Source organism: Sapajus apella, unplaced genomic scaffold (assembly GCF_009761245.1).
Source record: "Sapajus apella isolate SASKATOON/1434 unplaced genomic scaffold, GSC_monkey_1.0 scaffold7, whole genome shotgun sequence".
Classification (NCBI taxonomy): domain Eukaryota; kingdom Metazoa; phylum Chordata; class Mammalia; order Primates; family Cebidae; genus Sapajus; species Sapajus apella.
The window spans coordinates 47,579,811-47,592,673 of NW_022436947.1; the positions used below are offsets into that span (position 1 = coordinate 47,579,811).

The following is a 12,863-nucleotide window of genomic DNA, read 5'->3' on the forward strand; positions in this document are numbered from 1 at the left end:
CATGTTTACTTTTTACTGTCTTTAAGAACCAGTTACTAATTATTAAGTACAAGCTATATTCTAGGAACTCTCAGATGACATAATCGATCTTCTCTGTCATAAGAATTCACATCCAGTATATGATTATACACACACAATTATAAATATATGAATATAGATGTTCCATATATATAAGTTTCTTTTGTAAAATACAGTCAAGGGAAACATCATCTTCACTTACTTATAAAAGAAATGCACATCTGGTATTTGGCTTGGTGGAACTGGGAACATATCTTCTTTTATATCAATATTTTGCAATGTGGTTTCAACCGTCACTCCTAGATGAGATTTAAAAAGAAACTATTAAGCAATGTGGAAAATTAGTTTTATTTGGTCTCTGAAGATCTGAGTAGAAAATAGCTTTAATTTAATGAATATCATTTTATAGTATTTACAGAAATACTATATTAAATTAATGCATTCATTGTAAAAGCAAGAAACTTTCCAGTCTCCAGAATGAAACAGAAAAGATTCTACTCCCTAGCTTTGTAGTTTTCCTTAAGTCTTGTCACTTCCCTGAGTCTTGTTGCCTGAATCTAATGCAAGCAGTAATTCAGATGATCTATGATGTTCCTTTTAGTGCTCTAACATCTCAAAGTCTATTAAAATTTTCATTCTCCAGTGAATTTTATTGAATGAGTTGGGCTACTTTGCTAATATAGCTTTTTACTCCTGTTCAATACAGACATATTTGACAGAGCAAAAAATTTTGTGCGCTAATAATTTCCGGAAAATAACTCTGAAATTTGCTTATTCCAATAAAAAGAAAACTAAGGCTTTTTCCCCCCATCTCTTTTTTTTAATTAATTTATTTTTTTATTGCATTTTAGGTTTTGAGGTATGATAACAGAGCCGACACACAAGCAGTAAGAGCAAACTTTGCTTCAGAGTTCCCACACTGAGCAACCCCCACACCCAGTAGTAACTGACCTTGGTGCTGAAAGTTAACGCTAAATTCCTCTGGAGTCTATGCTACAGCAATGTTCTCAGATCTGGCCACACATCCGAATCACCTATGAAACTTGTTAAAATTACCGATTCCTAACCCCTACTGTAAAGATCATAATGAATTTGATCCCTAAAAAAATCACTCATTAGGGAGCTTGATTCTTCTTGAAACTTTCCTATAGCTTCCAGGACTACGGAGACAAAAAAGGAACACAAGGAATGAAACTCAGCATCCTCACCTTTGCTGTTTGTCACCTGCTTACTTCTGGTGTGACAAAAGGTGATGGAAACTTGTGGCATATATTATGATTTATGTGTAGATTATGTTTGTTTACCATTTTTTTTTATTTTTAAAATTGGTTTGGCTCTTAAACTTTTAGAAAGTCTGATGACAGGCATAGACACTCAGAAAATGTCATACTTATACATGAATTAATACATAATTGCAGAAGCATCTCAGAGACTAATCAATAGTCCCCAAAGGTAGGAGTTTTATAACCATCTTACAATAATGGTAACAGGTAATTTAAAATTATCTGTGGGAGCCTTAATCATCTATAGCAAACACCAATACAATGACAAGTTATCCGTATCATAATTTGCAAATAAATGCATGCATGCATATGTGAACCAAAGGAAGCTTACCTAAGAATGTATCTGCCAGAATGATGGATTGTGATGATAAGGCTGCTCGGAAACCCTTACTTTCGGAAGGAATAATCGTTGACTGGCATACAAATGCTCCTACCAAATTTGTGTAATCATCTGACCCTGCCACTATTTCTTTTACTGTAAAGTCTGTTATATTGTTGGTACAGAGAGCCATCTTCTTCCCCTGGGAAAATAAAGTCATAAAAGAAAAGTTTTATTGGATGTCAGTCTTAACCCCAGCTAGCTAGTGACCCTAGAGGAGCAGTGGCTCTTTCCTAACTGCAGGTATTCCGATTTAATTGATCTGGTGTGAGGCCTATGCACTGGTGCTTTTTAAAAGCTCTCAAGGAAAGTCCAATACTCAACCAGTGTTCAGAGTCACTGCAGTTATAACAAATACAGTAATTCAAGACTATACTGCTCTTCCCACTACAAGCATCATTTGTGCTAAAGGAAAGTCATCAAATTAAGAAAATAAAAGTCATCTATGAAATGTTCAATTCATAGAATAACAATGCATACAAAAAGACAAGCAAACTGCTGATGAAAGCTTTAAGGTCAAAGAAAAAGAGTTGGTCTTCCTCTTCCTTTATGAGCCTATGTGTAGCAGAAAGGTAATATGAAGGCTTAAGAAGGACGCACAAAAGTCTTACTCAGCAAAATTCTAGAATAACACCTGAATTCTAAATAGTTGGTCACTACAAATGTCTTTATTCACCTACTCTTAGATTCAATGATGTGTATCTGTTCAACTGTGTAACAAGTTAAAGGGAATACAGAGATTTGCTTCTTCAATAATTTAGAGAATTGGAAGATATAACTTATAAAAATGGGAAAATTGTTTAAATATAATATGTTTAAATATACTATAGTCCCACTGCAAAGAACTATAGATTGCTCCATAATTTCTACAAAGTAAACGTAAAAACATAGGAAAACTATTTCATTGGTATTATAGATGTAGAGTATACACAGATGTGTAAAAAGAAAAGTATAAAAATTTCTCTTTCTTAATGCAGCTAGCAGGCCTAACCTATACATTTTTCTCCTGCTACGAGGCTTCTCATAACAATAGGCCTTCTCACCACAATATTTTTTTTACTAGGCTTAAAATGTTGAAGCCAAGGAGAAATAATGAAAATGGGCAGAGAAGAGGTACTGAGGAAAGAAAAAGCAAAATAGTAAAAACTAAAAGGAAAGAAACAATAAAAAGGAAAGAAAGAGAAAGAAGCGGGAGGGGAAGAGAAGGTGGAAAAAGAGGTAATGCTAATATAAGATTGTGATAGAAGTATGACAGATGACGGAAGTAATCTTATTCACTGCTTCCCACCGTATCTGGCATATAACAGATATTTAATTTATATTCATTGATTGAACTGAGTAATATAATGAGTGCCTTGGACCACCCCAGGTAAAATCAAAACAGGACAACTGTCATACTGTGTAAAAATGTATTGACCTTTTTGTTTGAAAACCTCTGTGATCATCAGTTCTCTTTTGTTTCCTTTGTGCAAAGCTTTGCACAGTATCTCATAATGAAGACAACTGGAAGTACAGGAGTTAATATGGGGAGGGACACGGAGGAAATGCCTTATTCTGTTTCTACTTTATATGTATATACCTATTCATAATTCCCAACCCTAACCTTATATGTCCATTAAAATATTGGACGTTATGGTCCTGTATCCTCACCCCATTGCAAGTATCAATTAAGATTCCACTTCTCACAGAAAATAAATTTGTATGATTTAAGCCTACCTTATCAACTGATATTTGGCCCTGTATGTCTCCTTTTTATTTTGGACAAACGTCCTCTTAGAAGTCTTTTTCTTTTTAAAGCACAAAATTGACAACACAAACAACAGTAAAACTTTCTCAAATGGTAACTTCCTGCCTAAAAAAGAGGGAAGATTGACAACCCTGACCCACTTTTATGAAAACAAAATGTCCTCAAAGCACTTACACCACAGCTCCAAGCTTCGGGTTTCAACTTACTGCATAAGTGATTTGATGCACTGAGAATCAGACAAGGTTGGCCCTGGTGGAGAAATCTGACAAGATTCCAGGAGGCAATAGAGGATCTAAGCAATAAAAGCTCAGTTTCTGACACTTGGTTGTTAATATCCATAGAGAATTTGTTGGTTCATTAACACAAAAAACATCAACTCAATCAGAGCTGAAATATAGCTTCATCTCACCTTGACAGCCAGAACTCACCTCATGCCCACATAAACTGATATTGAAGAAATGGAAGTATTTTGTTCCTTTGGAGGTGAAGCTGGGGCCATTCATTAACGAGCCCACACTGCTGAGGTTGCTAAAGTCATAGTGCAAACTCTGATTTTCTTTTTCATGGTAGAAAAAGCAGTCGCTATAGCAAACTGAACGGTCCTTTGATTAAAGATAAAGAAACAATATAGCAGGAAAGAAAATATTAGCTGCTACTACAATGTGTTCCAGAAAAGAAGTTCTAGGTGTAAAAACTATTTCAGTAACTTAATCTTAGTTATAGTATATTTTACCATATTAATATAAAGAATTTCTAAATTCTAAATAGATTTTTTTCTAGGCAATGTTCGGAAAATTCAGAAGTTTTAAAGAACAGAGTAAAGTTATCCTCCAGCTTGTTTCTTGTAGAAAGGTATATTGAGAAATAGCCAAAAATTTGTATGTAAATTTAAACAGACAGTAAAACTGCTTTGTCCCTCACTCATAACATGGCATCAATCTTTGCCATTAAAATGTTATAAGAAATACTAGTTGTTCCCAGATGGCTGCTATAGCCAGCCTATAGATAGTAGTTTATTTGCTGTACTCAAACAATACACAAGAAATCAGTTTTAATATTTTGGAAAAGCATTCTTATTTGGGAGTTTCTCTTAATATCTTATGTCCCCAGTAACTAGTACTTTCATGGCATACAGTAAGTGTTTAATAAATGCAAGAGGGGAGAAAACAGAAATGGTAAGTAGAAAGTCTTATTTCAGAATAAATAACAACCTCGTATCTCCCAGAGAAACATTAAGGAGAACCCTTGCATTTCTCTATTAAAATGTACTTTCATGGGGACACCTAAAATGCAGACCCACTTACCTGATTGCTTTTACTCCCAGGCCCACATGGAATACAAGCTTCTTTGCCATAGACCTGATGTATGGACAGGTAGGTGTCAGGTGGACATTCCTTGCACTGGTTGGTTTCTTTCTCAATGTAGTGGCCTGGAGGGCAGGGGACACACGATGAACCTGACTGTTCAGAACCGAGGGCACAGGCACGGCATGAGGACGCCACCCCATCAACTGCATTAGTGGCTGTGATAGAATAAATCTTCACCATGTCATTGATGAACCGTCTATTCTAAAAAAAGAGCAGAAAGTAATGACTTCTGCCTGAGGCTTAGTTGTACAACCAGATTATGTCGTATGCTGATATCATCAAAATAACTAAATAGGGTGTTCCAGCCTAAATAGTTTGTAATTGACAATAGATTAATATCACTGCTATTTGGTTCTTCTTTTAAAAAATCTTAAATCTTGACACTAGAAACTAATTTCCACAGTAATAGAGTTCCAGAAGTTTTGCCACAATTACTGTGAGATCTGTCACAATTGGTATAAATTAGGATGCATCTACAGACTTCATATCAAGAGCTAGTACAGTTTAAGAGAGGAACAGCTTTTATCTCTAATCATTGTTTCTTTACATATAAGCCTAAAGCAAATGATAAAACCGGATATTGAAAGCATGGCAGGGTAGAAATGCCTTGGAATGGGAATTAGAAAATCTTGCAAGACTAGGACCTCTGGTCACACACAAACACTATGTTAAATCTATGCAATCACACCATTTCATTGAGTCTTCCTTTCCTTCTCGAGCCCTTTCCCTAATAAACATATTCTGGTTTCTACAGAAAAGACGTGGACTAAAGAACAAAAACCTGGGTCTTATTATGTTTTTCCTTCTTGTAATTCTGGATCACACTAAGGTCTGGTTTTCATCAAGCAATGGGTGTCACTCTATCAGTACAGAGCACTATTACCCCAGACTACTTAATGCTTTTTGTCTAGGACAAAGATAAATGGAAGGCAAGGAAAGGTTCCATAGCATGTTCACGCCCCTACAGGATGGTAACGTGAACATTCATAAGGAATAACTGGAGTCAAGTACAATCTGGGAGATTGGTTCCCCACTGAAAGCCTGAAGAGAAGAAGAGAAAATGCCATACATTTGCCAGCATAGCATCACAGCCACTTTTGAACAAGTGGTTTATCTTGTTCTCACCTTGGGAAGGTTATATCTATGGAAACCCACAAAATAAATCCTGCTACTATTGAAACATATGGCACAATGGAATTTGCTTGGGGAAGAAATAGGTCTATTCTGGTAGGGAAAGTAAAAGAAAGGAAATGATTCTCTGTGTTAACCCAATAGTATGTACATATACATTCTTCAGGCTATAAAAGGAAATATTACTGTAACAAAAAAATAACACGTTAATGGCTCCTAGATAAACATCAGATGACTCAGATGAAGAGGAAGAAAGTTGTTCATTTTCACAAAGACTCGGAAAGCTTTAAAAACAAGTTATTTTTAGAGAACTGCAAAATTAGATTTTCCTTCTCGTAAGTTTCCAGCAACTGTATTTGTTCAGAGTGCAGAACAATTCAAAGACACATTGTTATTCTATTCCATACATTCTTACTTCAAAAAAATGAAAAATTACCATTTTTATAACATTCACTCCATAACCAGATTATTGATTCTGTATTTTTAAAAAAGCAAAGTATTTTCTTCCACATTTGAGTAGTAATCACCTTGTATGCATCTCCACAAGGGGGCATCATTAGTGCGTTTTTGAAAAACAAAGTGCTTGCAACTTACATCTTGACCCTGATTCGTTCTCTGGAATGCCCATGTGAATGTAAAAGTTGCATTCTTGAAGATGACATGGGTGTAAGCTTGTTTTTCTTTGGTTCCACCCCATGATTCTACCACATTCGTACTTTTTCTATTAATGTCCTAAAACACAGTGGAAAAAATATATTCAAATAAAGCACAAACTCAACATTAATATACCTATCTATATATTACAAATGTACTCATATTTAAAGTAAACCTGTTAGAGTTGGGCTATTTACAAACAGAGCATGTAATCCTAGAACTCTTAAAACTTGCTTTCAAGTCTGCACAAGCACCTCACTCACTCAGTAATCACAATTTATCAACCTCATTGTTCATATAACTTGAAAGAGGTCTCAAATCATAGTATGTGTAAGGATTGGGTTTTTTTTTTGTTTGTTTTTATTATTTTTGTTTCATGTGTGTGATCAGGCCTTGGAAATAGGAGAGGAAACATAACCCCTCAAATTTCTCACAATAAACTTGTATGATTCGCATTGAATGGAAAGGCTTCCAAAGTTTTATCCTTTTCCTTGCTTTTCGGAGATTCTGATAGGCAGCTCTTACAGAGGAATTCCAAGTTCCCCCTGAATTATACTTGCAAGTTCCAGGGTTACTTTATCCAAGTGCAGGTTAAGCAGAATGTTATTTTATCTTCATGAAATCCTCCTTTGTTTATACTTGAATTCCAAAAGGTTTAATATATATTTTATTTCTGATTTATATAACTAAATTCAAGATAATATTAAAATCACACAAATTTGTGATATTCCAAAAGATATGCTGTCATTAACATGACTAGAAAGCAAATATTAAGTCTACCAGATAACATAACACACATCTAATTTATATAAAAAGAAAACCAAGCCTAAACCCTGAATTTTCTAATTTTCCTGGCAGAAATCCTGCTAGATCACTTAGGAACTTGGATGGGCTTCCATTAGTTATTTGGGATACTGGCAATAAGGTTTCATGAGCTCAGGACAAGTCTCTTTGTTTTTCATCCTTTGATAATACAGGAATCAAACATGTGAAAAAGTAACCAAATATGCTACAAAGAGACACATCCTGAGTTCACACTACAGATAGGAATAACAGAAAATGCTCATCATACATTACAGAAATCCTAATGTAATCAAACAATGAAATCATCATACATGCCAGTCCCAAAAAACAGCTCAACATATATCGATAGTGCTTCATTAAACATCATCATTTTGGGCTATAATAAATGAAATTTAATGCATTAGTACAAATAATGCCACCTTATATTTGTGAAGCACTACATGATTTTCAAAGTATTTTTATATATTATTTAGTTTGAAATCTCCAAAAGTTGTGATAAAATCAAATCACACAAAGAGGAAAGATAATGGCAGATTGTGCTAAAAGCTAAAAGCTCTGGGACTGATTCATCACAATAAACATCATATGATCCCTACTTGTTGAGTGAGAGAGTCAAAAACATAAATAAGTTCCCATAATTAAAACAGGGATTTTTCTAAGGGTTTAAGGAGCACACTGTAGAGTGGCTAACTTGTCTGAAAGGAGTAAGAGAGAGCTTCTAAGAAAAGGTGACGTTTGAGATACCACTGAAGTAAGAATGGGAGTTTACCAGACAAAACAGCATGCTGGGATTCACTCAGGGTGGTGGGCAAAATATTAATGGAAGTATTAGGGAAAGTTATAAGATGTAGTTTCAAACCTTTTGGAAGGCCGAAAGGTTTTCATTAACTTGTAATAATGGAACAGGCTGAAGGCAGACGATTCTTAGCTTAAAGCATTAGGTCACAGAGTGAAGATTAGGGATCATAGAAGCCTCCCAGTTAAGTCTGTTCACCCCACGTTCCTTTGTCTCTACTCTAACTAGCTTGTTGACTCATGTAAACTTTGTGCTGGATGGTCCTCTTCAGGGGAGATAAAGGGGGATTACCTGTTAATGGTGTTTATTCTGGGCCGCAGAACCAAAGCTTTTATCATTCGTAAAACCACTCTTTTAACCACGTTAGTTATCCACAAGCGTGTTGACTTAGAACCTCTTGTTATTAAATCTATACTGAATAAATGCAAGGAGGATCAGCTAGCAGGGGTCAGGTAGCTGCAACTACCCTCTGAGAGCAGCTGATGTTCTCCCTAGCCCACTCATTCACTGTATTTGATGTGTGAGTATATTTTACTCATCCGTCGAAAATCAGGGTTTGCAGGACAGACCCCCGAGGGTGGTGATCCACGTCTCACAGCAAAAGGAAGAATGTCATTCCAGCTTAGAATGTCAACAGGCAGGGAATGAAAAAGTACAACGTATTCCACTAATACCCACAGATTCAGGTGACTAAAGAAAGATGAGTCATAAAGCAGGTTTGGAAACAGAGGCTGGGAAAAGAATACAAAGAGCCATAGAGACATCATGTTATGGAATGTGAAGTGTATTCAGAGGCCATTGGTTCTCGAACTCTGATATATTTCAGAACCACCCTCAATGCTTGTTAAAATACAGACTCCTGTGAACACAGAGTTTCTCATTCAGTAAAACTAAGATGAGAACCAAAAATGTGCATTTCTAACAATTTCCAAGGGGACCCAGGTGGTGCTGGTCTGGGGCCACACTTTAAGAACCATTGCTGTAGGTCATAAAAAGCACCAAGGGAAGGGATAGCTTTGTTGTTAATGCCTCTACTGTTGAATTTTGGGGGGTTTTCTTGGTTTTGTTTCTGAGACAGGGCCTGCTACCCAGGCCACAGTGAGGTCACCTCAGCCTCCTGGGCTCAAGTAATCCTCCCACCTCAGCTTCCCAAGTAGCTAGGATTCGCCACCATGCAGAAACTAATTTGTTTTTCCTTTTTTGTAGAAATGGGGTTTTGCCATGTCACCCAGGCTGCTCTCAAATACCTAGGCTCAAGCAATCCACCCATCTCAGCCTCCCAAAGTGCTGAATTACAAAGTGAGCCACCATGCTCAACCTCTACTGTTGCTTTTATGTTTAAAGATAATTTTGGCCAGGCAGTGGCTCAAGCCTGCAATCCCGGCACTTTGGAAAGCCAAACTGGGAGGATCATCTGAGGTCAGGAGTTCAAGACTAGCCTGGCCAACATGGTGAAACCTCATCTCTACTAAAAATACAAAAATTAGCTAGACGTGATGGTGCATGCTGGTAATCCCAGCTACTCAGGAGGCTGAGACAGGAGAATCACTTGAACTCAGGAGGCAGAGGTTGTAGTGAGCCGAAATCGCACCACTGCACTCTAGCCTGGGCGACAGTGAGGCTTTGTCTCGAAAAAGGAAATAAAGATAATTTTGACAGCAGCATAGATGAAAGAGTAGAGGTGAGAAGAATGTACAGGAGACTACTGAATAGTCTAGTTAAGAGATAATACTAGTCTGCATTTCAGCAATGGCACTGAGTATGAAGAACAGACTAAAGAAATAAGGAGGCAGACTTGAAAGAACTGAAGACTTGTGGGCTATTTGTGATACAGATGGCTGTATTGAAGATGATTTATGATCTTTTACTGCTACAAAGTTGATATTTTCTAAAGAAAAAAACAGTCTGCCTTCATTTAACCTATGAGTTTCACAAATAAATGTTTAAGTCTTCTCACATTTTACATATCATGGAGAAACTGTTAATAAACTTAACTATCTACTGAAAGGTCATTGGAAAAAAAACACAAACAAAAACAAAGCAAGTCTGTGATGTAACTTTAATTGTAATGTTAAACTCTTAGCCAACAACCTTCTAAATCTCATATAAGGTCTTAGTAAATTTTGTGGTGTTACTTTCCTCAAGCTAAAAGTAGAAATTTGTATGACATCTAGAAAAGAAACGGGCAAAATTATGACATGAGCATAAAGTCCTTTGTCTAAATGCTTTCTTTCTTCCCAGTGTTCTACATCTCCATTATTTTCTGCCCTTACTTATTCATACAATGTTTGTTTCCTTCCTGATATTCTGAATAGCTGAATGGGTATCGGGGAGAATTTTCATTCTGCTGGTGATATTTTTATGAAGGAATTTCTTTTACCAGATTAATATTCTCTGACCTCTATCAGTCACCTGAGCTCCCTCACTTAGCCTTTCCCGTGAGGATAAACACTTTCTTTGAGGACTTCATTGCACAATTCTTAATTACCTCTTCACGTACTTTTAATGTTTGTGAAAGGTGTTAAGAATAGTAAAAAAAAAAAAAAAAAAAAAAAAAAAAAAAGGAATTCTTATCCCAACTTGCCACAAATAAGTTTAACTTGAAGGAGAAAGCAAAGCTTAGAAAACTGCCTGTGAAAGCTGCCTATCCACTTACCACCATGAAGTACAAAACACAGTCGGCTGAACAGAGGGTCTCAAAGACAAATGTTATTCTTCCGAGTTCAGAACCCGTGGCTCCAGTCATAGATGTTGGTGGCCTATTTGACAGATTAAAATGGCAATATTTATACTATGTTCTAAATACAATTTAGATTAAAATTAAGCCACTCTTTTTATTAAACTAAAAGCCATGCTCTTCTCTTCCCCTAATGGACTGCTTCCCTCACCCACAACTCCTTCCTCACTTGATCCTACATGTCCACACCCTTTGTAGACATGGAGTCCACATAACCATGGTAATATGTTGAACCTCTTGCTGTAAATGATACCATCCATCCTAAAGAAAAAGACTCCTACTGGGTAATTTCAACACAGGAAACTAAAACGAAGTGGGATTCAGAAATTTCTAACATACTATTTTACAGAGAGAATTGAGAAAAAATAAATAAATAAACCAAAAAATACTCCTGCAAACAACTTGGACTGATCTCTTCATTAAGAATCCAAGAAGCCAAGTTACTGTAGCACTTGGACACAATATTGTTTAAATTTTTCAGCTTTATCGAAGGAATATATAAGTAACATTTATAGTTTCTCAATCACCAATTCTACAGATATTTTTACATATAATACATTACCCTATGATAGCTTATTTACTAAGTATTTTTGCAATATTAATATATCCCATAAAGTACCCCTATTTCTTTATTTCTATGGGAAAACGGGTGTGAAGATTCGTATAGAAAAGAATTACAATTTGTTTTCCTTACTTAAATCCTGGAATATGCAAGTTTAAGATCAGGTAATCATTGTCAGAACCTCCGGCACCACTCTGGATATGATCTCCAGCCACCTCCCAACCTAGAAGTAGTAAAAGTTATTTTTATTAATAAAAATTCCATTAATGATTTCCAACAATCTATTCAAATAAAGTAAAAGTAAGAAGAAGCATTATTGTTTATGTTCAAAGTTAGAAATACTCCAAATGAATTCTCTATTTTTAATCACAGTTGCAAATTTCATGTTGAGGTAGATGTTCCAGGAAGAACCAAGTAATACATTATTTTGAATAAAAGATACTTAATGGGATAACTAACAACAGCTTTCTCAATGAAGCATGATTTATATTTTAACAAAAACAGATGGTCTCTATCTACTTTAATATATTGAGATGAACAGTCCTAGTCTTCGGGTGACCGGGGCACAACAGAAACCTTAAATTATTTAATAAAAAAGATTTGGGACTGAGGTTCATTCTTAGTTTGCTGTATTGTTGTTCCCTAATTTAACCTGTATTCTGCATTCATTCACTTATTTATTCAACTAGCATTTACTGAGTGCCAAGAACTATGATGTGCACTGGGATAGAAAGAATATAAAGTCCATCCTCACTGAGGAGTCAGTAGAATATGAGAGATAGACAGACACATACAGCTGTCAACAGTATAGAGCTGTGCACAGAGAGCCATTATGAGGTCTGTCTTCTGCAAAGTAGCAATCAACATAATTTAAACTGAAATGGCCTCAGTAAAATGAGGAAAAGAGAAGCCCCTCCAACATAGCATCCAGCAAGGTTATTAATTAATGGCAATACCTCAGCACTGGCATTCCCATCTCTAAAAGAAAATATCAGCATCTTCTACTTCAAGAGGTATAAGAGAGGAACTAAAAAAGAGATTGATTCAGTGCTAGATTGATTGGGCATTTCTGAAATGTTATAATTAACAATTTATACAGAGGTGATATGCTGAATATACATCAAGCAAGCTAGTCTTAAAAATAATATGTACTAGTCTACATACTCGTAAATGTCCCTCGTTTGGCTATCTCATGTGGTTGAAAGGACAGATAAGCAGGTACAGAATTCTAAGTTGAATAGCCATAAAACAGTCTGACCCGGTGGACACCAGGCACTTGACTGCAGTGTAAGCAATATGAGAAGCACTTAGGTTTAGAGAGACTGCAAACTTGCAATGGGGATAAAAAGCAGATGGATATTCCCACATGGAGCAATTCTATACCA

The 12,863-nt window shown here is 36.0% G+C and overlaps 1 protein-coding gene across 5 annotated transcripts in view; it reads right to left on the reverse strand.

Annotated features, from left to right (window-relative positions):
* KIAA1324L (KIAA1324 like) overlaps positions 1-12,863 on the reverse strand; it is a 267,444-nt gene that overhangs the window by 115,623 nt on the left and 138,958 nt on the right. For all 5 annotated transcript variants that reach the window (XR_004268401.1, XR_004268400.1, XR_004268402.1 and 2 more), the window contains 7 exons: positions 11,611-11,701; positions 10,836-10,938; positions 6,520-6,657; positions 4,732-4,995; positions 3,856-4,029; positions 1,633-1,822; positions 221-317 (listed from right to left, as the gene is read on the reverse strand). Coding sequence is in view for 2 of the 5 variants with exons in the window: in XM_032276478.1 (XP_032132369.1) it covers positions 221-317; positions 1,633-1,822; positions 3,856-4,029; positions 4,732-4,995; positions 6,520-6,657; positions 10,836-10,938; positions 11,611-11,701 (1,057 nt within the window). In the remaining 3 variants the exon portion in view is untranslated. The remainder of the gene's footprint in view (positions 1-220; positions 318-1,632; positions 1,823-3,855; positions 4,030-4,731; positions 4,996-6,519; positions 6,658-10,835; positions 10,939-11,610; positions 11,702-12,863) is intronic.